Source organism: Rhineura floridana, chromosome 10, assembly GCF_030035675.1.
Source record: "Rhineura floridana isolate rRhiFlo1 chromosome 10, rRhiFlo1.hap2, whole genome shotgun sequence".
Taxonomy (NCBI): Eukaryota; Metazoa; Chordata; class Lepidosauria; order Squamata; family Rhineuridae; genus Rhineura; species Rhineura floridana.
In genome coordinates, this window is record NC_084489.1 from 1,445,238 (window position 1) to 1,472,626 (window position 27,389).

Sequence of the window (27,389 nt, forward strand, 5' to 3'; positions counted from 1 at the left end):
CTCCAATTTGAAACACAAAAAAATGCTGTTTTCATCATCATATGCCACTGACCAATAAAATAATAAATAAATTTGACACAGATTTCTAGGATGAATAATGACAGAAATTAAATATTGTAGATTAGATTCTCTGGAGAAACATTAGTAACACAGGAAAGAAGCAAAGTAAGAACACCAACAAACATACAAAAATATAATTATCTTTGGAGATGGCAGGTGTTTCCACCACTCACCATATGCTCAGAGGCACATGATACCAAATTCTTGCAAGCTACACAGGAAGTGGATTGGACTGTGAAAGACCAACTCCAATGGTGTTTGCATTTTAACCAATTTGTAGGGTAGTACAATATCTAAGAGAGGAGTTCAGGTCTCCTGCTCCCCTGGTGCATTGAGTATAGCTGCCCAATTTCCCTGCTTTTTAAAGTTTGATCGAAATATCTGTGGGCTATAGGTACGTTCTTAAATCGCAAGGGTTTTTGCCTATTAGTGAATATTTACTCTCTTGTATTTTCAAGTTCGTCCTGTTTGTTTTCCATAACCTGGGCATTAGTATACAGACATTGAAGACCATGTGATTTTTGGCCTGGCTTGTTGCCTAAAAAATTTTTAAGGCTATTCCTGGGCCCCATGAGAGCTGTTTCCTCAGTTCCTTTTACTGTGCCCAAACCTTTGTCAGTCGTTACCACCAGGTTTACATCTCCCTCCCCCTTAGGTTTCAGTTTAAAGCTTATCTATTATCCATGCTGTGACCAAACTCATTCTTCCCAGTCCTTGCCAGGTGCAACCCATCACTTGCCAGCAGTCCAACTTCCAGGAAGCGTAGCTCGTGGCCCCAGAATCCAAATCTCTCACATCGGCACCACCTTCATGGCCAATCGTTTTCCCGGAGTATTTTTCTTTCCCTTTCTACTCTTCTAAGTACCGGAAGGATGTATGAGAAAACTGTTTAGGCCCCAAAGTGCTTTTTGAGCTTCAAAGTCTGGTGTGATTTCTTCATAGCTCAGCTTGGCAGTATCATTAGTTCCCAGATGGATGAGAAGAAAGGGATATCTGTCAGTGGGCTTTTATGAGTGATGGCAACCCTTCCATCACATCTCTAATTCATCCTCTAGGGAGACAGCATACCTGGCGAGTCCATGGGTCTTCTCAGCATACTTGGGTTTCAATCTCAAACAATTAGGGAGTCTCCCACTACTACTCCTCTTCTCTTCTTATCATGGGACATGGTTTCATTACCTCTGCTTGACTGAACGTCAGCCTCTCGCTTGGTGCCATGTGGGATCTCCTGCAATTCTTCCCATGCAGACTCTTCTTGTCTCATCCTCAAGTGCCTGGAATCGGTTCTGTAATTCCACTGGTGAAGGGTGTCTTTTAGCTCTTCGGCTCCTGTCACCCTTTTCCATGGAGTTTCCTCCACTTTGTTTATGTTCTCCACCACAGTCTCCTGTTTTGCGTCAATTTGCTGCTGTTCTTCCACCTCCTGTATTTCTCTTTGCTGTTGTTCTTGCAGCATTCTGTCTAAGAACAACTCTTAGAGAGACTCCTTAAACTAAAAATAATTTAAGCCACAGCAGGAATAGGAGAAGCCGGGGTAAGAAAATTAAAATAATTCCGTTTGAGCAGCCCAAGGGGCCACTTAGTAGAAGTTCAGTTTCCAATAGTAGCCAGATATCAGAAGCAGATCACTGGCAATGGGACTTAAAAAAAAAAACTTAATCAGATTTTCCACACAACATAGGAGACAGACCTTTAGTGTTGTGGCACCTATCCTTTGGAATTATCTCCCCTTAAATATTAGACAGGCACCATCTCTGTTGTCTTTTCGGCACCTACTGAAGACCTTCCTCTTTCAACAAGCCTTTTAAGTAGAGATCCCAGTCTGCATCTGTGCTGGAATTTTTAGATTTTTTAAAAAAGATGTTTTTAAAAATTTTAAAGATGTTGTATGATTTTTTAAAAGAGATTTTAAAGATGCTTTTAGTGTTTTGTTTGCTGCCCTGGACTTCTTCTGGGAGGAGGGACAGGATATAACGTTAAATGAATAAATAATGTACATGGATAGCACAGTATATAATAATCATTAGAAGTGTAATTGAGTGAGTTTCAAAACTAAGGCAGGGATCCAAAGATTAAGGCTTGGATGTGCCCAGTAGAATGTCTTGACTCTTTTCTGCGGAACAGCAGATCTCACATGCCATTTCATGTTCTTCCTCTCAGTTTTGTAAGAGGTATGCCCATCTTTGGGAAATCCCACCTTCATGTGGAGTGTGGGTACAATATACAAGGTGAGAAGGAGAACACAGCACTTCTGCCTGAAGTGTGTTTACACACAGACATGCCCTGGCCCCTGCTCAGCATCTCTGTCTGTCTCTCTCTCACACACACACACATACACACACTGTTGGTAGGTTGAGGGGGCAAACAAAAGCAATGAAGATCATTCAGACAATATACTAAATGTGACAGTTTACAAAACAATTATATATACATGAAAAAAAAATGCATAAGCTGCATGTGAAAGCCTTGTTATTTGAGAAATCAGATAAGCCTGATGGCTACTTGAAGATTAATAAAGTAGCATAAAGAAAGGAAATGTCTTGGTTACCTAAGAGGCATTCGTGTCCTCCACGAGGCAAAATGAAAACATTTATGAAATCTTCACAAGCCACAGCAAGCCAAAATGAAATAGCCATAAAATTACAAAACACCAATAGCTATGGACTAGGATCAACGAAGATCAAACAAGCAGTAAATGAAAAGGGACACAACAGCGAATCACATACCCATTAACTAATTGCTTTGTGAGAAATGAGCCTGCTCTTGCCTTTCAGTGTTTTTATTCTATGAATGGAGTCACAGCTAGGATTGGCATTTATGGAATTCATGCTATAGAGGAAATATAGAGTCATAGCCCCGTCTATTGTCTAGGAAGAAACTGACTTCATAGTTCATTTTGAAACCATTTTTTAACTTCCATTGTAGAAAAATGATGGTTGCCCAGAGAAAACAATTGAGAAATACTGGGCAATAGGATGTCACTCCAAGGGAGATGTTAGCAGCAAATACATTTCTAACCTGGGTTTAATTTAATGCAGAAAAATTGTGTTTTTAATTATTACAACATTACATTCAATGTTTAATATTACAAACATTTTAAAATTAGCATACAAATGCAAACAAAACTGATCATTAGTACATCAGTATTTTGGGAGGGACTCTGTGCTCAAGAGAGTGGGTTACATCAGATCTGCATTATACACATATAGCTGAAGGAGTAAAGAAAATATCGTATGACAGGGGTGGGGAACTTCCAGCCTGCAGGCCAACTTTGGCCTGCCAGGGATCCCAGTTTGTCCTGCCAGGCCATTCCTGGCTAACCACACCCATCACACCCATACCAGATGTAATATATGACATCAGGTGTGGGAGTGGTACCAGCATGGCTTCAAAGGAATAATTGTTCCTTTGCTGGACCAAGGCAGCTCCCCCCACCCAACAGCTGATGAGTGGGGGAAGTGTGCCTTGCTACAGGATCATCATGGGCAACCCTGTAACTGAGGGGAGGAATTGGTGGCACCCCCCATAGAGCTGTCCTTCATACACACACACAATATTACTTTGGGAAATTGTCTTTTTTATTTTGTGACATGACAGATAATAACAACCATTTAAAGGATGGCAGTTTGTTTTAAGGAGCAATTTAAGAATAGAACCCTCTGAAAAAAATCAGTGAATAAGGCAGAGTGAGTATACAACAAAAGTTTCATCTTGAAGAGCCCCCAAAAATCTGCTCACTCAAGAGTTTCCCTGACTGAGAGTGGATTTTTCATTATCACTCTCTGCCTATAATTACTTGATTCTGAAAAAAACAGCCAGTATAGTTACATAACCCCTGAAGAGTTAAATATTAGAGCTTTTTATTATGGGCTAGAGTTGCATTGCCAAATGCCTAGCCCTGGCAGGCAAGAGACACAAATTAGTTTGAAATTTCAGGAGGCACTCTGCTGATGAAGAAGCTAAATGGTTTGTTGAAACAAAGCTAAACAATGTTGGCTGGTGTCAGCAGGCAATAAAACACTAAAATGAAACTGATGGCTAATTGGTCCCTTCCTTCTCCTGCCTTTGCCCTTATCTGGGAGGAGTCACAAGTCCTTTTCTATTCAAGCTGGTTTCTCTTCACACTGGTGTTGAAGTGTGTTAAAGCTTATCTCCCTGATCTAGGGGTCCTGTATTTATACCCAGGAGACTCTCTGGGAGGGTGCACCTTGTACCTATTCGATGTTTATCTTCCCAGCATCCTGGTTGCTGGGTTCTCACACAGTTAGCTGGCTGGCTGGCCACCAAGGTTGCAATTCAGGCCTCAGTTCTGATTTTCCCAATATGTGCATCTCAACATGAGGCTTTTTCAGGATTCAGTGACTCACAAGCATTTAGCAAATTTGATTTTTCTTGCATTTGATAAAAGAAAGGACAGCTAACCTTAATTTGGATTCACTTAAATTCTAGTGAAAACCGGAAGGTGCAACTGTTCTAAAGTATTTTAGGTGCTATGCATTTTTTTCTCTTTGAAAAGGTGTATTGTGAACCTACCATTCAGATAGCTTTCTTGCATGTTTTTCAAGCATTTTTATAAGTTTACAGAAGGAAGTCTATTATGCAATAAATATTTTATGAAGTTAAGGACTCAATCTCATTGACTTCAGCAAGAAAGGTGTATATATTCTCAGCACCACTCTCCCTAAATGCTTGTCTGTGGTGGCATTGTAATGTGTTCTTGCTCTCTTTCTGAATCTGTTTTCTTGCGCTAGTGTTGTCATGATACAAGATTAAAACTGAATATTTGACAGGACAAGCTCCACACTAGTTTTTAACTTCTTAGTTATAGCATAAACTATATTGTTTGTCTTATACCTTTTGGTATCCCTTTGTTCGCTTTATCCTTAACATCCTTTTTTCTTATGAAACAAAAAAAATGCCAGTCACTGAATTCATGGTGTTTGTACTAAATTACCTGTTCACTTGACCTTTACATAGCCCATTATGTAAGTTAACCCACTCTTTACATGGAGGAATGAGTAGGAAGGTCACTGCCTGTCCCTTCCCAGGGCCCTTGCATCATCTCCACCAGTGAGTGGGAGGGGCATTGGTTGGAGCTATGCACCTTCCCCCAAAGTGCCTCCCTATAAATATGGCTGCCCCACCTAACAAGGAAGGCTGGCTACATGGCTCAAGAAAGGGTTGCCTTCTAAAATGGAAGACAAAAACTTTGTTTTAGTAGGGTGTTCAATGCAAACCCCTTTGTGATCTTGTGTAAGTCTCTTAGAAGGAATGCTGGGAACATTCAGAGAAGCTCATCATGTGATCTCATTGTGATGTTGGGTGACTGACAAGTGGATGACCTGCAGGGGTGGGCAAATTGTTTTGCCAGAATTGAACTTGCCACCGGACTTGTTATTAGTTGACATGAGCTATTTGCTAAGGGCGGTATATAAATCCAACCAAATAAATAAATAAATAAATGTCCGCTCTCTTTGTGGACTAATCCTGAATGCTTTGAATTTCTGCAACTTTTGCTAAAACTGGATATATTTTTTTAAAAAAACATAACTCTGCATCAGATATAATGATCTTATTATTTTATTCCATTAACTTTGGTCAGTCAGGTGTTCATGGTAGCCTGTATCTTTGCTTTGCTAACCTGAAACTGGGATCCTGCTTGTTAACAATGAGGAGGCATCAAAGAGGGGGATTACAAATAGTGATAAATGAGAGCCTGCATGTTGGCTTTTCTGAGGAGGGGGGTTTAGAAAGAACGGTAACCAAGTAGGAAAATTTGGATTGTAGAACAGTCTCTGGGATTGTTTCCTTGCTGTTGATTTAAGGCTGAAGATGTTTTTTATGGTTTTATTTTGCTCTTTTCTCTATTTGACATTGTCATTTATCAATTGCTGTGGCATTGTTTGAAACTGAACATTGTTTAAATTAATTTAACAAATAAATTAAATAAATAAAAATTCTGCGGGCATGCACCTCTGTATGCATGTTGGAAATACATTTTAGCAGTTTACGTTTGAAAAACTAAGGTGTGTGTCACAATCATTTGCTTTTGTGTACGTTAAATCTGACCAACATCTGTTCTGACTCTAATGTATTAAGTACAGCTGTTTGTGTAATTATTCTAAAATATATCTTTATATTACTATCCTTACAGATATTTCCAGGACTCATTCTTTCAGACATAAAGCCTGCCAAAAGAATGAAGTTCAAGACTGTATGTTACCTGCTGGTCCAACTCATGCATTGTCGTAAAATGTTCAAAGCTGAGATCCCTTTCTCCAATGTGATGACTTGCGAAGATGATGACAAGGTACATTTAACCATATTCCTCAGTAAAAAAATATGGTTTATACCATCAAAAACAGCCCTCATCTCCTTGTTGACTGACTGGGGATAAATATGAAATGGGTGCTAAGTGTTCTTTAGATCTAAATAGAAAGAACCATTAGAAGTAAGAGACTGGGGATTGTTCTGGGCCTTTAGGAGTGTGGCCAGTGAAGTCCTGGGATAAGAAGTGGTAAAAGCATGCAGGGCATTATGGGAATTAGGGAGTGAAGGAGCATGATTCATTTTCCTCAGAGGCGGGAAAGAAAATATAAATGGCAACTATTACTGCAGGAAGGCAATTGGAAAATGCTGCCCTGCCGCGCTGGGCTCCTTTTGGGAGGAATAGCAGGATAGAAATGTAATAAATAAACAATAAAATGAATCTGCCAGAGGGCACAGTCTAGAAAGCGAAAATACCTCATGTGGAAGGCCTGTAAGTGGATGAGGCTTCTATTTCTTCCTTATGTAGTGCTTAGTAACTAGTACCTGCCTTTTTATGCCATTAAAATATTGAAATACTTCTACAGTGGTGTGATACAGTCTGTGATTCCCTCTTTCTAAAAAAACTAGTTTTAGAAGAAGGCAAACTGTAACATGACTCCCTACCACTGCTACATCAGCTTCAGTTGCTCAACAATATAAATACGGCCAGTCCTTTCACCTTATCGGAGACTAAAGTAGTTTCTTTCTGAGATATTTTGTTGAAAAATGAATTCATATAAGATAGTGTAAAGAGATTACCCATTTGTAGGGTTCATGCCCATAGATCCTTTAGAGCAGCCTTTCCCAACCAGTGTGCCTCCAGATGTTGTTGGACCACAACTCCCATCAGCCTCAGCCAGCATTGCCAATGGTCAGGAAGATGGGAGTTGTGGTCCAACAACATCTGGAGGCACACTGGTTGGGAAAGGCTGCTTTAGAGTGTTCAGCAGAATGATGGTTTTGGTCAGCATGCTTGTTGAGCTATAGTCCTGTTTATTAAAAGAGACATTTGATCTTACCGTGAAATCGGTCTTCTCTGTGCATGTCAAAGATGATATCAGGTGGGTAACTAGCTCCACCTAGTGGTTGAAGGCAAAAGAGTACTGCTGACGTTTTACTGTAGGTCCGTTCCCAGTCTGCGCCTGCTCCGTCCGCAGTTTTTTAATAACAAGCCCACAGAAAGAAATGAAATAATACCACAAAAAGACAAGACAACAGTACTCATACACTCTCTGCTCAAGGTCTAACAGCGCTTGGACAGGCAGCCCAGCCGTCATAGGGAGCGGCCCTGATATCATCTTTGACATGCACAGAGAAGACCGATTTCACGGTAAGACCAAATGTCTCTTCTCCTGTGCATGGAAAGATGATATCAGGTGGGACATACCAAAGCTGACCCATGTAGGGTGGGAATACTGCTGGGCTATGGGTACTAGTGATCTGAGAGGACATGCTGTAGCACCCTCCTACCAAAGGCTGCCTCGGCTGAAGCATAGGAGTCTATTTTATAATGTTTAATGAAGGTATTGGGAGTGGCCCATGCGGCTGCCCTACATATCTCCCCCAGAGAGGCATTATGGGAAAAGGCCGCTGATGTGGCCGCCGCCCTAGTAGAATGAGCTACCAACCCGGCGGGCCGGGATAATCTTAGAGAGGCATATGCCAAGGAAATGCATGCCTTGATCCACCTGGCTAGCGTAGATGTGGTGACTTTATTCCCCATGGATTTGGGGTGAAAGGAGACAAACAAATTATCTGTTTTCCGAAATGATTTAGTCTTGGAAATATAAACTTTAAGGGCTCTTCTCACATCAAGAGAGTGCCAGGCTTTTTCTAAAGGATGGACAGGATTTGGACAGAAGGATGGTAAGACCAGCTCCTGCTGACAATGGAAGGCAGACAACACTTTGGGACAAAAGGAAGGGACAGTACGCAGGACTACTCTATCCTTATGGAATACACAAAAATTTTTATGGACAGACAGGGCATTCAATTCAGACACTCGATGGGCCGAAATAACGGCCACGAGAAACAAGACCTTAAAGGAAAGAAGACGGAGAGAAACTTGACTCAGGGGTCCGAATGGAGGTTTTTGAAGGGCTGACAAAACCTTATGCAGATTCCAAGTTGGGTAGCGATGCACCGTAGGAGGTGCAGTTATCATTGCTCCCCTGAGGAAACGCTTGACGAAGGGGTGAGATCCGATTGGCTTATCCGGGGATCTGGAGAGGGTTGCCGATAAGGCTGAAACTTGGCGCCTCAGGGTGTTTGGTCTGAGACCCAAAGATACGCCATCTTGCAGGAAGGACAAGTTTTCTTTTACTCCCGCCTTTCGAGGAAGAACCCCTTGTTTCTGCGACCAGGATGAGAAGGCCTTCCAAGTGCTTTCATAAATTCTGAGTGTGGATGGGCGTCTAGAAGCCATCATGGTTTCTACTACTTGCGGAGAGATGCCTCTTTTCAAGAGTCTCTTCCGTTCAAGTTCCAGACATGAAGTGCCCACCACTCTGGGTCTGGGTGCTGGAGCTGTCCCTGAGAGAGCAGGTTCGTTCGTGCTGGAATCTTCCATGGTGGTTCCACCGACATGTCGAGAAGGTCTGGAAACCAAGGTCTCCTTGGCCACCATGGAGCCACCAATAGAAGTGCTGTCCTTTCGGCATGAAGTTTTTTGAGTACCCTGGAAATCACTGGAATTGGAGGAAATGCATATAGTCTGCCCGGAGGCCACTGGGAAGTCAAGGCATTTATCCCTTCCGCGCCTGGTGATGCGTATCGGGAGAAGAACCTCTGCACCTGCCGGTTGGCACTGGTGGCAAAGAGGTCTACTTGAATGTGGCCAAAACGTTCCACTATTTGACGAAAGGACTGTGGGTGAAGTCTCCATTCTCCTTGAATCAGCTTCTCCCGACTGAGCCAGTCCGCTTGGCTGTTGTCCTCCCCCTTGAGGTATTCTGCCGCTATCGATATGATATTGGGCTTCGCCCACTGGAAGAGGAGAAAGGCCTCCTTCTGAAGAATGAGGGAGCGTGTGCCTCCCTGACGGTTTAAATACGATTTGGCCGACACGTTGTCTGTTCTGACAAGCACTGCCCCTAACCGTCTGGTGTTCGCAAAGTGCCTGCGGGCCAGACAAACTGCGCGTAGTTCGAGTAGGTTGATCGGCAGTGCGGATTCCTGAGCCGACCACGTGCCTTGAATCATCTGCCCGTCGCAGATGGCTCCCTATCCGGATAAGCTGGCATCGGACGTTATCAGGGTGTGGAGTGGATCCTGGAAAGGGACGCCTCGCGTCAGGTTGAGCTCTTGGGTCCACCAGAACAGCGACTGACGGACCTGTGGCGACAGAGCGACCATGCGGTGGTGCCTGGACGCTATGTCATTCTGGAATGGCAGCAGCGCCCACTGAAGAGTGCGGGAATGATGACGTGCCCATGGCGTCGTTTGGAACGTGGATACCATCAAACCGAGAAGTGCTGCCAACTCCATCAGGTCTGTAGAGGTGGAGGATAGGACATGCAACACCACTTTGCAGATCTTGCTGATCCTGTCTGAAGATAGCGTAATGAGGCCATTTTGAGAGTCTATAGTCGCTCCCAAATGTGTGATGCATCTGGACGGAAAGAGATGACTCTTGGCTTCGTTGATCAGGAAACCGTGATCCTTTAGACAGGTCAGGGTGACATGGAGGTCCTCCCATACCTTGTGTAACGATGGTGAGCGGATCAGAAAATCGTCCAGATAAGGAAAAATATGAATCCCCTGTGTCCTGAGGTGTGCCACCAGGGTAACCACAATCTTGGTGAATGTCCTGGGAGCGGATGACAGGCCAAAGGGCATGGCCCTGAACTGATAATGGTCTTGTCCCACCACGAAGCGCAGATACCTTCTGTGAGGGGGAAAAATTGGAATGTGCAGGTAGGCTTCCTTCAGGTCGATAGATGAGAGGAAGTCCCCTAGCCTCAGCGCTTCTTTGATGGAAAGTAAGGTCTCCATCCGAAATTTGCGGTACTTTATGAAGCAATTTAGAGTCTTGAGGTCTAATACTGGCCTGGATGAACCGTCTTTTTTGTCGACGGTGAAGAACAGAGAGTAGTTTCCCAGGAACCTCTCCCCTGGAGGTACTGTCTCGATAGCTGCCATGCGTAGGAGATGGGAAACTGATCTCAAAACTTTGCCCCTTTTGTGTGGATTTGCTGACAGAGGGGATGGAAGGAATCTCGCCGGGGGGGGTGGAGGAAAACTCCAGGCGAAGGCCGTATCGAAGAGTGCGGAGGACCCAGCGATCGGAGGATAGGTCCTCCCATCGGTGAGCAAAGCGTTGGAGACGGCCTCCCACCGGCGAGGTGGAGGCGTCAGAACTGATTTCTGTTTCCACGTGCCTGGGATGCAAGGCCGGATCGACCTGGGAGGTGTTGCTGGGACTTAAGTTGGTTGCGCTGTCTGTTCCAGAAGGGACGGCTGGAGCGGGCATCCTTCTGTCTTCCGAAGGGACGTGAGCCCCGAAAGGACTGCGACAAGTGATATGGATGGAATGAGTGGCAAAAGGTCCTTCCATCCTCCCTTTTTCTGGTGGATGGCATGGACTTTTTCTTTTCCTTGGTTTCTAATATGTTGGCAAGGGCAGTCCCCAAATAATTTGCCACCCACGTAGGGTTCCGAGGCAAGATTCGAACGAGCTGCAGGGTCTGCATCCCAATGTCGAAGCCAAAGGGTCCTTCGCGTGAAGATCCCTGCAGTGAGAGACCTAGCTGCAAACTGCATGGCGTCCATTGACGCATCTGCCATGAAGGTAACTGCCCGAGAGACCTTCAGTAGAGATTTGCATATCCGGGCTGCATCCTGCTGTGGGCCATCTAGCAGGTCTTCCAACCACAGTAGGGAGGCTCGAGCAAACACAGAAGAGGCTGCTGCTGCCCTGATTGAAAGTGCACTAGCCTCGTGCACTCTTCTAAGTCCCTGGTCCATCTTGCGCTCAGTGGTATCCTTAAGGTGAGCGTCTGAGTCTTTAGGATTCAATGATGGGTTCAATAGATTGACTATAGGCGCGTCTATGAGCGGGACTTTCAACTGATCCATGATCGGTTGTTCCAGTGTATAATATTTGTTGGCTACCGAAACTGATTTTTTGAATTGCAAGGGAATGTCAAATTCTGATTTGAGCACCTTGGGGAGAAGAGAAGGAAGCTTCAATACTCTAGACCTAGGCTTTGGATCTTGACATACTGCTGAGACTCTCGAGGAGGGTGGAGTAGGAGGATCCTCTGTAGAGGTGAGGGTAAGAGCCTCCATCGCTTTGCATAGCAGAGGAAGGAAATGAGCCTCTTGAAATATTCTAGTAGATAAAATCTCCTCAGATTCTGATTCCCCACTCCATTCCTCTTCATCCAACACAATCAAGTCATTTTCTGTGTCTATAGGCTCCTGTTCTGGAAGCTGAAGGTGTCTGCCCTGCGATGCAGCATAGGGGTCTGGGGATGTGCGGCCCGGGGAAGGGCGTGTGTTCGCCCTCGGGTGCCTTGAGGGTTGTGAGCCTGATGCAGTTTGAGAAGACAAATCTCTAGTCAGATCCATTAAAAGGGCATCCTTAAGCTGTTCTTTTAATTGCTGAATTGAATGTGCTGAAAGCTGCAGCTGAATAGGGCGAGCTTGAGTGTGAGATGGATAAAGCCTGTGCCCACCAGCATCATGAATTTGTTGGACAGGGATTGGCTCCTCCAAAAACCCTGTGAAGGCCTTGGGCGAGGAGTTGTTAGAAAAAATAGCGTCTAAGGAAGGGTGAGACTGGCCACCTTCCCCATCAGACAGGGGTTCCAGGTCCCTCTGGTCCCTTGAGTGGTGGTAGGAATCTTGACCTTCTCTACAGGTTCCCTTATGTGGAACAGGAATCCTGCCTTCTGCAGCCACCCTGCCCGCCAAAACCTGAGCCTCAGCCACCTCGTGCCTGACGGTAGAGGGGCGGGCCACCACTGTTTCAGAATGATCCCCCGAAGAATGAGCCTGCTCTGATCCCAGGATGGGACTGAGTTCTGGCACTGCGCCTGTCGCTGGCTTGCGGGGAAGCACTTTCGACCCCTTTGAGAGGTGCTTTGTTTTGTGTGTGGCTTTCCCCATAGCGGGCACACACTGCGGGACTTACGGGGTTAATGAAAATATGAATGGAAGGCTCCCGCTGGTAATGATTGACAACGCTGTCTAATAAGCGGCTAGGTAAAGCAGAAAGATTAGAAGCTGTTGCCGCCGACCTGCTATGGCGTCTGTGCGTCTGCCCCTCCCCGCTATGAAGCAGGGAAAACGAAGCCGCTTGAAAGGGAGCGCGAAAATCCGAGGCGTGGGCCTGAGTTCCGAGCTCCGGTGAAATTCGCCTCTAAGGCTAATGCTGCCGACGCTATGAGTTGCTGACTAGGAGGAACGGTAGCAAATTCGGCTGGGGAGGGAGCCTGAAGAGGCCAACGGCCCCAGGAGCCGTGGGGAGGGCTGAATGCTCCTCGCCACCGAGAAAAATCCGGAGGAAAGACACAAGGAGCTTTTTTGTTTTTTGTTTTTAAACTTTAAACTTTAAACAGCAGGGGAAGACAAAACATATACTGAGGGCAAGAAACAGCAGAAACCAACAGGTAAGACTTAAAAGACAAACTATACAAGCCTGAACCGACGGAGACAGAGAGGAATCAACCAGATTCGGTGAAGGCAAAAGAGAAAAAAACTGCGGACGGAGCAGACGCAGACTGGGAACGGACCTACAGTAAAACGTCAGCAGTACTCTTTTGCCTTCAACCACTGGGTGGAGCTAGTTACCCACCTGATATCATCTTTCCATGCACAGGAGAATTATAAAATTATCTGGGGGTAAGAACCTGGCTTGAAACTACAAAACACAAGAGTAAATTTTGAAAGGTTTATAAGTGCTTTCCCCACAGCAGTTGTACACAGTCACACACACACATATATGCATAACTGAACTACAGTATTAATTATTATAAATAAGGTACAATAATTAAGTTATGGCATTTTCTTTGCCACTAGGTGGTGTTGTATGGTTTTGCTCCACAGTTCTATAATGAAAAAGTTCATTTCTGTAGTATTTTGAAACACATTTTCAGGTTTCAGTCTGTTTTGTTGAGGCGGAGTGTGAAAGAGACCTGACTGGAACGTTTTCAACTCTAAATTTACACTTCCAAACCCCCACCCTCACCCCCAGTAAATCACTGCAGGAGAAAACTCTTTTCTGTGATCTGTCCCTTTCCCTCACTCTACATGGGGTACAGGGCCCTATACCTGCCTTCTCGACTGCTGCCTCCCTTGCAGTGTCCTGTGCTGCACGCTCCATGCACTAATTGTAGATTACCCTGTGTCTATTTCAGTTAAGACATAAATACACTGTGTACCCCACTCTCTGCCTTAGTTCAAGCTGCCATACTTCCAAGTATTTTATGCCTACCTCCCAGATGATTTATCAACAATGGGACCCCAGCAGCTCCATCAACTTACCCCCAAAGCCTTGGCCGACATCCTTCAGCTAATTCACAGAGACAAAAGATGAGCCAGGTACCTTCCAATTAGTTGAATATCAGAGACACACAAAGCCCTAGAACAAATTTAGGAAGAAGGGTAGAGATGTGAAGGCCTTGGATTGCTATTATTTGTTTTTAATGTTTTAATTGTTGTAAACCGCCCAGAGAGCTTCAGCTATGGGGCGGTATACAAATGTAATAAATAAAATAAAATAAATAAATAAAAAAACAGAAAAAATCAGGGGGGGGGAATGGGAGGAATGGAGGGTGAGGTTTTTTCCGTTTTTACCCTGGGCCTTCACATTTCTACAGAAGGGTAATGAAAGTAAATACTTTATTGCATGTAAGGCAGCATGAGTTTACTCATTTGCAAATGGCATCAAATTAGAATGCGTGGATTCAGTGACCCCAAGAGCTGGAATAGTAGAAAATGGAAATCTAGCTCAGCACTGTCTACACTGGCAGAACTGGCAGCATCTCTCCAGGGTTTCAGACGGGGAATATTCCAGGCCCTACATGGTGATGTCAGGGACTGAACCTGGAACCTTCTGCATGTAACTCAGATGCTCTACCACTGAGCTGAGGCTACAGCAAGGCTCTCTGGGAGGCACCATTTGTGTAAAGTGGTACTTGCACATGGAAAATTGGTCATCCCCATTTCTACAGTGATAGTAGCTTGAAAAAATATGTAAATGTCACTTCCCAGGAGGATCCCTACGCCTGTGCAGCCTCTGAGACAAGTTCCGTCTTGGATGAAACTTATCCAGTTTAAATTCAGTCAGAAGGCTCTTTTCTGACTGGGAATAATTTCTTCCGGTTAAAGAAGAAACGTGAGATTTCCCACATAGCTTTGTTTTGATTGTTGGAGTCTGGAATTCGTCAGAATTGTCTGTCTTCCAGCAGCTCAGACAGAGCGAGGATTTTTATGCTAGCTCAGCTGGATAAGTGACCTGTTTTTTTTAATACGGATTAACAGGCAAACATCCTCCTGACTACATTCATCATTTTCTTATCTATACAGCTAAAGAGATTTGTCAAAGTAACAGCAATTGAGATAACCTAGGTGAGGTAAGACTTTCCTTTTTTTATTCACGGAACTAAGGGGGAAGAAAATATAAATAGCTTATCTTTTTTTTATTGCAAAAAGCTGACATGGAAAATAGCATTTTAAAGATTACAACGGATGAGAGATTTCTGATTGGAAGAGATAAGAAATCTTTTTGATTTATGGCTGGGACTATTTTTCCTGATCTACTTTTTTTTTGACGAATCTGCTCATTCTCTCTGCTACTAGCTATTTCGACGCTGTGAACTAAAGCCGTTCTTACACTTCCGGGCAGATAAGAGATAAGGGCTGTCTAGCGTGTGACGTTAGTTTGTTGGAAAGATTAACTCCTTTGTAACTGGTTAAAGAAATAAGCTGCTCTTTGTTTGGGACATTGAAAATTGAAGGAGTTTTGTTCCTTTGGCTTTAAGAATGACAATTAAGAAGATCATGGATGTACAAGAAGGGACTTTATCTCTAGACATGTTTCAGAAAATAATGAATGGGATTAACTCAATAAAACAAGAACTGAGAAATAATAGACAAGCGTGGAGAATTGAATTTCACAAAATGAGACAGGAGCTGAAAGAAACTCAGGATTCTATGAGAAAGGAGAATAAAGATAGATCTGGAAAACCAAAAAAGGATGAAAGAGAAATTAAAGGCAAGGTTCAAACTATGGAGATTGGCTTAATTATGGACATGAAAAAAGATTTGGATTTCCTGGCTGTGATGGATCCTGGAGACAAATATTACAGTTTGGAATTCAGCGCTGTCCCTGAAGGAATTGAAGAGATTGGAGATAAAGATATTATCGGTTCAAAAAAATTCCTGGACTGGAAGGATTTGATGGAACTTGAAATGGAGAAAGTTAACAGAATTAATCCCTGTTTTGTGTCAATGGAAAAACCTTCAAGAGATGTACTAGTGTATCATGTGGAAAAGAGGAACAGAGATGCGGCTTTGCAACAATACTTCAGTGATACGTTTGGATTTGATGGCAAGAAAATATCTGTGATGGAGGAAATTCCTATCAGACTTTTATTATATGACTATGACAGCAAGATTTTTGGGTGCGTAAAGATGGAAGATGGAAGATGGACCCAATATGGATAATGACAGAAGAGCGATTTAAAATTACTGGACTTAGTAGATTTGATGAGTTGGATTAATTGGCATGTTTATTTAGAAAAAAAAAATGATTGACATATATCTCAAGGATTGGAAACTTCTCTTTGACTTTTTGTGGAAGATTAAAATGATATGATGTTAATGAGATTTGAAACCAACTAAGATAACCATTGGAGGAAGGTGATTTTATAATCTATTAAGAGATAGGTTTGTTATATATTATAGATTTATAGCTGAACTATGACAAATCGGAAGTCAATATTCTTTCTTTTTTATATATATATATATATTTTTCTTTTTGTATTGTACTAGTTATTGATTTGTGTTGTTTTCTTTTTGTATTGTTTTGGTTTTGAAAATTTGAATAAAAATTAATTGAAAAAAAAGAAAAAATATGTAAATGTTTATGTCCTTCTATCCATGTAACCTTTTAATAAATAACATGTATTATATTTTATTACATTAGAGAATGTTGCTGATAGCTACTGCCTGAGTCAACTATTTTATTCCATCTCACAAGTCTTCAGTCAGAGATGGTGGTACATGATTTTAACATAAATAAAGTGATCTAAGATTAATAAATAAAAATAGGCTCCCATCAGATTCATTACCCCTTGTATCATCTTATAAGTCTATAATTTTTCAGATATCTTAGAAACCATAGCATAATTGCATCTTTTTGTGCTAGGATAAAATTTATATACCATCTTTCCAAATACATTGTTTAAGGTGATAAACAGAGAAGATAAAAAGTTAAAACCACCCATCCTTCTGTCTTTCATTTCTGTCACAGAGGAGGGCATTAAGAACAGCATCTGAAAAACTCAGGAATCGTTCCTCTTTTTCTACAAATGTTGTATACAACACTCCTGGAACTAGAGTGAATCGATACATTGGTCGTTTAATAGAGGCCAGGCAAACTGAGTCAGAGACGGCAGATCTAAATTTTTTTACCCTGAGGTATAAACAGATTGAACGTGAGCAAAAGGTAAGTGAGGCTTTCAATAAGTTAATTAGTTAACTAAGGAAAAAGAGAAGCTACCGCTTTTTATAATTCAGTGTTTGCTTTCCTGATATTTTAAATGAAGTTTTCATACAGTCTTTATCAAAATATTGATATTATGATAAATATCAGAATAAGCAAGCTTGAGCTTGTGTGCTGCCAACTCCCTTTTCTTCCTCCTTTACATGCACTGGGAGGAAGTTGAAAGCTTATATCTGTGGTTTAAATGAACCAGAGTTTCCCATTATCTGTAAATGCAGCAAACTGTAGTTTGTTCCTTAAAAGGTATGAAGATATGAAGGAGCTCCTTCTCCGTATATTCCTCCCTCAGCTCTGGGTCTCCTCCTTTGTGGAGGCAAGATTGATGCACACTTGAAGCAGAACCTTCTTGGTAGTTACACTGTCTCTTTGGAATTCTCTGCCCAGGGAAGCCCACCGTACAGCATCTTCATACTATTTTTACTGTTCAATTTCACTGTTCACCTGTCTTGATAGAGCTTTCTCTTAGGCAGTTTTGTTTTTTCCTGCTGAGATGATTTGTTTTCTTGTTTTATTTAGGGTGGTTTTATTTTTCTATTTTATTTTATTGTACAAAGTTTCATGCCTTTTTATTATAGTAAAGTGTTTTATAAATAAATCACAGCAGCAATTATAAAAAGAATATGTTGTGCAGCACTGGCTTCACCTTGAGAGAAAGCTTTCTGTTTTTTTAGCAGAAAACTGCCCATATGTTTTTATGATTTAATTTATGTACTATGAAGGATTGAAATTTGTCTTTAAAGAGAATTCTCAGAATTCCAAAGAGCTACCCTATATGTGTTTTAAAACACAGGTTCTGTAAAGGCTGTATAATTGTACTATTGTAGATTTGTGGGAATGGCTAACTGCTGATGTAAGACTGCTAGGCAATATTCTAGAACAGCCTTCCCCAACCTAGTACCCTCCTAATGGCTTGGACTACAGCTCCCATCAACCCTAGCAAGTGTGGCCAATGGTCAGGGATGAAGGGAGTTATAATCCAAAACATATGGGAAACACCAGGTAGGGGAAGGCTGTCCTATAGAGACAGCCAGGTTTTCTTGTAAGAGGAGGAAATCCTTGGTTTTGATAAAGCATATATTCATCTTGAACGACCTTGCAGAGTTTACAAGCCTCCTTACATTTTTCTTCATAATCCATTGCTATCTTAAAGTGTATGTTTCTGTGAACCAAGATGAATGATTTCTTAGACATTCATTTGTATTCCCTAATTAGAGTATTCCCATGCCACACTGTTCAGTTTCCCTCTTTCAGTTGCTTTGAATGATAGATTTTCTTTTTTTTCTATCCTGGCCAAAAAATGTATGAACCTTGGTTTTTCAGAAGCTTTCCAAAGTAATTCACTGCTCAGCAGAGATCAAACCTGGATAACTGCAGAGAGAAAAGGTGAAGTTTTGGAAAGTCAAGAACTAATGGAAACACAGTGTTAGAAGGAGAATGTTTTATGCAGTTTGCAATGTATAAGTCACTGTAACTCTATAATAAAATGTTAAAGATCACTATCTTATATATGAATTAAACCATACTCATTCATAAATCTATTACACAGACAGTATTACACTTCAGAACACACAGAAGTCCACAAAGTTTGGTGCACTTTGATAGTCAGCCCAAAATTATGCTTGAAGGGAGGGGTATAGTCTTCAGTGTCGGTGAGATTTATTGGAGCACCTCCAAGCATTGGGACAAGGCCCCATCATTCCTTCCCAATTCCAGTTCTGAGCTGGGGAAGGAGGTAGCTTAAGCAATGTTTCATGTGCCTCCAAGCTCAGCACAGCTTCAGCTGTGATTCCCCAGCTTTCTCCCCAGCTCCAATTTTTGAAGGGAGACAGGGAACTTGTGCTGGATTAGGAGGCCTTCTGGCTAATTACCCTGACCTTGTGCTGACTTTGAAGACACCCAGAAAGAAGTGGTGTCGTCATCAGTGGTGAACCGGTGAGCACAATTATAGACTGCTGCATGTATTATATTTTCAGGAACAGGTTTTCCTTCTTTAAAACCAGGAAGTGTGATAGATGTGGGTAATAACTGTGTGTATATATCTTTTTTTCCACCTCATTCACAGTATCACCAACTTCAGGATGAATATTTCACCAGTGCTGTAGTCTTGTCACTGATTCTAGCTGCCTTATTTGGCCTTGTCTACCTTTTAATAATTCCACAGTAAGTGCTTTCTCAATGTTTGAAATTAAATGTCATGCACATTTTTAATGGGATCTGAGTGTCTTGGGCAAGGTTTGGATTCGTTAGAAGCTTTTATTTCTTAAATTCTCCAAAAATATATCTATAAATATCTGTGAGCATTTCTCCATTGCTTGGTTACTAACTTTGTTGGGAACAAATCTTGGACAGTGCAGTGTATTGGCTATGGAAAATCTAGTTGTATGAAGAGGCATTTTCTGCATTTACTCATATACAAACAAACCTGTACTTGATCCTACCTTCATTTTAGACTCTAGAGATAGGGAAAGTTTCCTTGATACCAGAGGAGACATCAGGGGCTAAATATCTAAATCTATTCATTTTTCTTTTGAATCTGAGAGAATCCCAACATCAGAGAAACTGTTTTAATTTAAGGGTTGTGCATAGCAATCCAATTGATGGGAAGGCAGCAGAGGAGGAGCCAGCAGAAAGCTCTGCGGCATCCAGTTGCCATTTGGGAGGCTCCAGGCCAGCGGATTGCCGGCTCAGCCAGCAGAGCTGCATGCAGGGACCAGAAAGCATGAGCCTCCATTACCAAATACCCCTATGGGGGAGTAAGAGCCACAAAATACTAGTCTGATTCTCCGCAGCATACAGACACAGCTGGAGCAGCAAAGAAAGCGCCCCCCAGCAGAGCGCCCATTTTCATGGCAGCAGTAGCAACCACTCCTGGGGAAACAAAACACCCAGAAACCCCACAAGCAGCCCCTGGGAAGTGTCCTGGGATTTGCAGCAGTGGAATGCATACATGCACACTCCATGGAGTTGGGGCGACTGCGTGGCAGCAACAGCAGCAGACACCCTGGCAGCAGAAGACAGCCCCCCAACATGTGCACCCACCTGCTCTCTGCCAGTCGCCAGCATGTATGCACAGGCAGAGTGACACAGCACAACTGGGTAAACACACATGGAGGCAACACCCACTGCCAGTCATCAGCACACATGCACATGCAATGCAACACAGCATGACAAACTAAACAAACACACGTGGAGGCCACCACCACCTCAAACACCCCCATTGCACCTGCAGCCACCCACCACCCTAAAGAGGATGCATCACACATGGGAGGATGCAGAAAGAACGTTTATTGAAAGTCACAAAGCACAGACACATTGCCACAGACACAGCACAGAAAACAGCCAGGGAGCAACCCCCCCCCCCATGCTCACCTCAAACACACCATGCTTGCTTGATTATTTTTATTATGGTCATAGACCAGTCCATGCAAAATTATACAAGAAGTGCAAAATATAAAAAAAGTAAAATAATGTAACTCTTGTACATAGCAAAACGAAGCAAACCACAATAGGAGATTTCCTTTTAAAGCATAAAAGTATTGAAGATTAAAATTACTTAAATATTATTTAATCCTTGCTCTCCGAAAGTCAATAGAAGCTGAAAGGAAGCTGGCCACTTTCCTTGTGACCCAGGGTTCTGGTCAGAGAACAAGTATTGCAGATAAAATAAATCAGATCTGCCGGGAGTCTTTGTCAATAGAGTAGTAGTAAAAATAGCTCTAAAATAATGATAAAAAGAACAATAGAGTAACATTCTCAATAGGGTAATTTATTATATCTGCCTTCCAGGAAAGCGGAAGGTAGAACATTGAACTTGGCTAGCATAAAATCTTTCCTATATTTAGGGATAGTCAGTTTTATTAAATAATTTGTGGTGCAAATGCTGCCATATTATCCCTAAAGTCTGGGTAAAGTGTGGCCAACCCTAAGTGTTCTTGGAGTTCAGTGTCCCTAATATACTGCTTTATAACTGCTTTGGCTTTAGTGTATCCTAAAGCTAATATAGCATCAGGAGAAAAACCCTGGTTTTGTAATTTTAGTGTTAGTGTCTTCCTCCATTTCAGTTGGAAGATGTCAATGAGCGTCAGTGGGGCTAAGCCCACTGGACAAAGCAACATCTTCAGCCAATAATTCATCTTGAGTATCCACATCTATAGAAATTTGCCCTGCCTCTAAACGAAGAATTACATTAGATACACAGCACAGGACTCCCAGGATAGCTCTCAGAAATTTGGTTTGAATTACTTCAAATGGAGCAAATTTGCTATAAACACATAATTGTGAGCCATATAACATCTGGGCTATGATCTTAGCTACAAACATTTGAATAGCTGAGGGTATGTGTTGACCCCCTCTGGTAAAAAAGAAGAAGAGGAGTGTCTTTGCACTCCTCTACGCATTCATAATGGCATTATTTATTTGGGCATTCTAGGAGCCTGATGAATGAAAGGTTATTCCCAAGTACCTATAGGATGTAACCTGTTCAACTGTATCTTCATTTATCATCTGTGCTTAATTATCTTCTTGGTGAAAACCAGTACCTTGGTTGATGTAGTTGATAGATAACAGTTCGGTTTTGCAATAGGAGTCTAAAGCTTAAAAGATGCCCCAGCCCTGTGCATGTCACAGGCAGAAGGACTGCATCGGAATTGACACACATCTAGATGCCAATTTAGGGGGGTGAAGATTGGTATCTGTTTCTTTTTTGACCAAGGAATTAATGTAGAAGTTACCCAGGGAAGGGGCCAGGATTTCTTCCTCTGGAGTGAGAATCTGAGCCATGGCCTCCTGGATGGGCATGCCAGTTTGCACAAACTCCCTGGCACAGCAGCAGATGTTGGAGAAAGTATCATTCCAGTGCTTGCGGCAGGACTCTGGTGTGTGCACCACCTTGCCCAGAGAACTGATCTTGGTGGCAGTGGCAGCAAACCAGTTGCGCCACCGCTCCCCTGCCACACCCCCTCCCCTAGTGCAGAGGAGGGGGTGCATCAGCCACCACTAGATGGTACAGGAAGGATTTTTCCTCTGTATGCCAGTTAGGCTCACGCCACCTGCACTCCTCCAAGGGGGTGATGTGGCCAAATGGCCCTTTCCAGGCATCAGCCATAGCTGTCTGCAGTTGATGTGGCTGCCAGCCAGGTAATGGCTCCCTCTTTCCCATGTGTGGTTTTCCTGGGGATGCTTGCCACTTACCTCAGACACTGCTGCTTGTGTTGGTGTGCTGGTGCCAGCGGGCTGTTTGGCCAGGATGACTGGAACAACACCTGCAAAATCAAGAGCATGCACAGGGAGGGGTCAGCAAGAGCCTATCCGGAGGTCTCATCTCTTTGCCTGCAGGCGTTGTACTTGCACCTGCTCAGCCTTCTCTGGTGTGGCTAAGAGTGAATGTGTGAAGTAGAGGGGGGCTGGGGCATGCTCGGTTTGCATTCTGTTGCTGCTCACACCATCATATCCAGCAAACTGTTTCAGACAGGTCAGTGGGGCCAGAGGGGACAGAGCCCTCCCCCTTGCCTTCCATTGGATATGTTTCCTTTGACTAACCTTTTTCCTAGCATAACTTTTCCCTGACTCGGGATCTTGGATGTTGCCCTGAACATGAGTTGGATGTGGTCTGAATTCCCCCCTGGTCTCCTCCTCCTACACGCCCCTGGAATGGCCTTTTTTCAGCTCCTCCACCACCAGCCCTTCCACAGGCTGGGCTTCCCCATCAGTTCCCCAGCTAAGCCAGCAAGGTCCCAGCTCTGCTGCCATTGAGGGGCTTCTGCCGGCGGAGCCAGGACCCTGCTAGCTCAGCCGGGGGTCTGCCACATCCAACTCCATACAGCCCAGCATAAATACAAGTTGGATTGTGCCCTTAAACTGTTAAAATGACTTGGTGTTTCACAAAAGGAAAAAGGTTTTGATTACTAATATATGTATGTATTGTGGGGAAAACGTTGCAGGCTATAGCAGGTAATGCAGGATTCTTAGACTAGAGTGCTTCATACCTAAGACACCCCCCTTTTTCCCCTCAGCGCAGCTTCCAGACACCTGAATCCTGATGCAAATCCCCTTGATTCTCATTAATTCTCACTGATGTGACAATGCCAACACCAAGCTAGCTCCATATGGATACTGCAAATGGAATTAATATTTCTGTAACTGAAAGAAAAAAAATTATTTTATTTTATTTTATTTCATTTCATTTCATTTCATTTATATACCGCCCTAAGCTTGACAGCTCTCTGGGCGGTGTACATAAGGGATAAAAACAGCACAATATATAACTACAATAAATATAATAAAGTCAAAAACCAAAAACAAACAAATAACAACAAAAAGCAAACAGCATCATAATACAACACTAAAAGTACAGTTAAAATACACTTTAAAAATAGATTAAAATACACTTTAAAATGCCTGGGAGAATAAAAAGGTTTTCACCTGATGCCGAAAGGATAGCAGCGTCGGCGCCAGGCGCACCTCATCGAAGGGACTGTTCCACAATTCGGGGGCCACCACCGAAAAGGCCCTAGATCTAGTCACCACCCTCCGAGCTTCTCGATGAGATGGCACTCGGAGGAGGGCCTTAGATGTTGAGCGCAGTGTACGGGTAGGTTCATATTGGGAGAGGCGTTCCACCAGGTATTGCGGTCCCATGCCGTGTAAGGCTTTATAGGTCAAAACCAGCACTTTAAATCTAGCCCGGAAACAAATAGGGAGCCAGTGCTGTAAACATGGGAAATATCCACCAGATTTCTTTTTTTTAAATCCTTAGAGGCTTGCAATAAGTTTCTGGTATAAAGTGTTGTCCATTACCCACAAAATTCACCATGCCCCCAAACTGCTGTAACACTTCCTTGCCTTACAGCTCTGGCATCTTATTAATAACCGGCACTCCTTGCTGAGCAATCTGTAAATCCTCACTTGTAATCCCCTCTCCCTCCTGAGCTCCTGAACTCTGAATCATAGAGCCACGAGAATTGCTGTATACTAGTGCTCTTTACCTCCCCCAGTTTGAGAAGGAGCCATTGAGAAGCACTCTTTGCATACGATTCTGTTGCCAACTGTGGATCTACCTGACAGTTGTCCATCTAGCCCACATTTAGCTACCTTGTCAGAATATCATGGGGCACTTAGTCAAAAGCTTTGCTGAAGTCGAGATATATTATGTTCACAGCATCTCCACAGTCTACCAGGATCAAAAAATTAGATAAGATTAGTCTGGCAGGATTTGTTCTTCACAAATCCATGTTGGCTTCTAGTAATCACTGCATTGTTTTCAAGGTGCTTACAGACTGACCACTTTATAATCTGCTCCAGAATTTTCCAAGGGATTGATGTCAGACTGACTGGTCTGTAGTTCCCAGGTTCCTCCCTTTTGCCATTTTTGTAGATAGGGACAACATTAGCCCTCCTCCAGTGAACCGGCACTTCACCCATCCTCCATGATTTCACAAAGATAATAGACATTGCTTCTGAGAATTCTTCACCAGTTCCTTCAATACTCTAGGATGCAGTTCATTGGGCTCTGGAGATTTGAACTCGTTCAAAGTAATTAGGTATTCCTTGACCGTTTGTCTATCAATCTCAAATTGCAATCCTGCTCCTTCAACTTCACAATTGCCAGAAGGATCATAGATCCTCTTTTTGGAGGAGACTGGACCAAAGTAGGAAATGAGCACTGCTGCCTTTTCTTTGTCATCTTATATCATTTTGCTATCTTCATTAGCTGTAGCTCTACCACTATTTCTTTTCTTCAAAGAAAGATTTTTTGTTGCTTTTGGCATCGCTCACTAACTTCAGCTCATTCTCATCTTTAGCCTTCCTGACGCCATCCCTGCAATTCTGTACTACCTGTCTATATTCTTCGTTTGTGGCCTGAAATGCAAATAGAAAAATAAAAATGAAAGATAGTGATGTTTTCCTAAATGCAATACCATACCAACCACAACAAGATTCCTGTAAGACAGAAAACTCAGTATCCCACAACCAGTGAGGGTCCCTAACCAAAACTAAAGAATGCTGGCAGCCAGTCAGCTAAGGTCACAGAAATCCCCATGCAATACAACCTGACCCAGGGGCTGCAATTAGTGCAGAATGCTGTGGCATGATTGCTGACATGAGTGAGTCCCTATCCTTACATAATACCTCTGCTCTGTAATCTGCACTGGTTGTCGATTTGCTACCAGGCCAAGTTCAAGGTGTGCTTTCCATGTTGCAGGTTCCACATAGTACTTGTTCTGCTCTTGTAAGAAATCGATCCTTTAGTGTGGCAGTACCTACACTTTGGAACTCTCTTCCTATTGACATTAGGCAGGCACTTCATTGTCTTCATTTTGGCACCTGCCACAAACATTTTGTTTAGGCAAGCCTACCCAGGCATGTAGAAGCTATTATGTTTTTATCTCTTTTTAACTCATTGTTGGATTTATTGTTTTGAATGTTTTTAAATACCTGTCTTTAACTGTTTTTTGCTAATAATTTCATTGTTTTAATTCCTTCTATAAACTGCTTTGAGATTTTATAAAATAAAGCGGTTTATAAATGTTGCAAATAAAATACATGAATAAATGTCAGAGTCACTATGGCCCTTGGGTCTCTTTCCTCGTTTAGGAACAAAGGAATTTGCCTTATACCGAATCAGGCCATTTGATACCATCTAGCTCAGTACTGATGACATGGACTAGCATTAGGTTTGCAGGATTCCAGGCAATAGTCTCTTCTAGAGATTGAATTTTGGACCTTTGCATGCATAGCATGTGCCTTACCACTGAGCTACAGCCCTGTTTATAAAAGTATCTTTTAAAATTCTTTTCAATTCACTAACGAATGTATGGCATACTATGGCAGATCCACACCATGCATTTAAAGCACATTCAACATGCATTTGAAGGACATGAATCTCACCACGGAATCCTGGGAACTGTATTTTATTAAGGGTGGTGGGAACTATAACTGTGAGGGGGAAACCACTTCCCAGAATTCTTTGGGGGAAGTCGTGCTTTAAATGCGAGTTGGATGTGCTTGAAATGTATTATGTGGATGTCCATTACTTCATAAACTTGTCTGCATATAAAGCATTTTAACTAAATTTTTAAATGAAAATAAGCTACAAAGTTTACTGGGTGACCATGGGCTACGCACCATCTCTCAGCCTAATCTGCCCCTCAGGGTGAAAACAACAGAGGGGACCATGACCAGCCCAAGGAAGAAGGGCACACCCAAATTGTAGAGGAAATAATAACTTTTAAATAATAATTTACAACCATAGTGTGAAATCAGATACATAGCAAGACATAGTATGAAAAAATATTAATATAGGCATGAATGTCAAAGATGTTTATTAATTACACAATCTATAAAGGTATTTATAGTGCAGTCCTATGCATGTTCACTCAGAAACAAGTCCCAATTTATTCAATGGGGCTTACTCAGACAGGGAAGCATGCACAACTCTGCAATTCAGTGATAAGGAACTTCACTCACCCAATCCAAAATTCAGTATCATTCCACTTTAAGCTGCTTTGCAACTGTTTTATACTTCTTTTATGGTTATTCAATTTTAAATGGCTTTATTGCACCTAAATAAGACCTGCCCAACTGCTTTTTTAAATAAAAATATTGGAGGGGGAGAGAAAGATTTACAACACAATCCTTTTCTATGTTCACTCAAAAGTCCCATTGATTTTTAGCACAATCCTATCCATGTCTACTCAAAAGTAACTCCTACTGAATTTAGTGGGGTTAACTCTCAGGTAGGTAGAATTAGCATTGCAACTTTACTCCCAGAAAAGGTTCATATGGGGAAGGTTTTCAAAACATGTTTTGAATAAGACAAATAAACTTTCCTCTTCAACAGTCCAGTAAAATTTAAACTTGTTTGACTCTTTAATTAGAAAAGTATAACACTGCAGCATGTACACTTTTTAAAACTACTGTTCAAAAATTATTTGAAAGATAAAATGTATAATATGCTATTTTTGCAAGTAATTAAAAAACCTGCATGTACACTTTTATTATAATTATACCTAAAATTGTTGTGTATGCCCACCAAGATCCTGCTGTGATCTTCTGTTGTAGTGCAATCCTATGCGTGCTTACACAGAAGCAAGTCCCAATCCTATACAGAGAAAGTACTGTTTATGCTGCTGAAAGCTATATATTTAATGAATTCTTGATGTGAGACAAGCAAGAAAAGGAAAGTGTTCTCAGAACTTGAAATGGGGTTTAGATATTGCCTGGGGTGTCAACTAATCTTGTCAATCTCAACCCTGACTTCACTTATTGGCTACTAACAGTAGCCGCTACT

At 42.4% G+C, this 27,389-nt stretch overlaps 1 protein-coding gene across 5 annotated transcripts in view; it reads left to right on the forward strand.

Moving 5' to 3' along the window:
- ADCY1 (adenylate cyclase 1) overlaps positions 1–27,389 on the forward strand; it is a 350,409-nt gene that overhangs the window by 276,989 nt on the left and 46,031 nt on the right. For 4 of the 5 annotated variants that reach the window (XM_061585729.1, XM_061585731.1, XM_061585733.1 and 1 more), the window contains exons 8-10: positions 6,215–6,370; positions 16,850–17,044; positions 19,164–19,261. In XM_061585729.1, coding sequence (XP_061441713.1) covers positions 6,215–6,370; positions 16,850–17,044; positions 19,164–19,261 — 449 coding nt within the window. The remainder of the gene's footprint in view (positions 1–6,214; positions 6,371–16,849; positions 17,045–19,163; positions 19,262–27,389) is intronic. The other variant, XM_061585732.1, reaches the window with a different exon arrangement.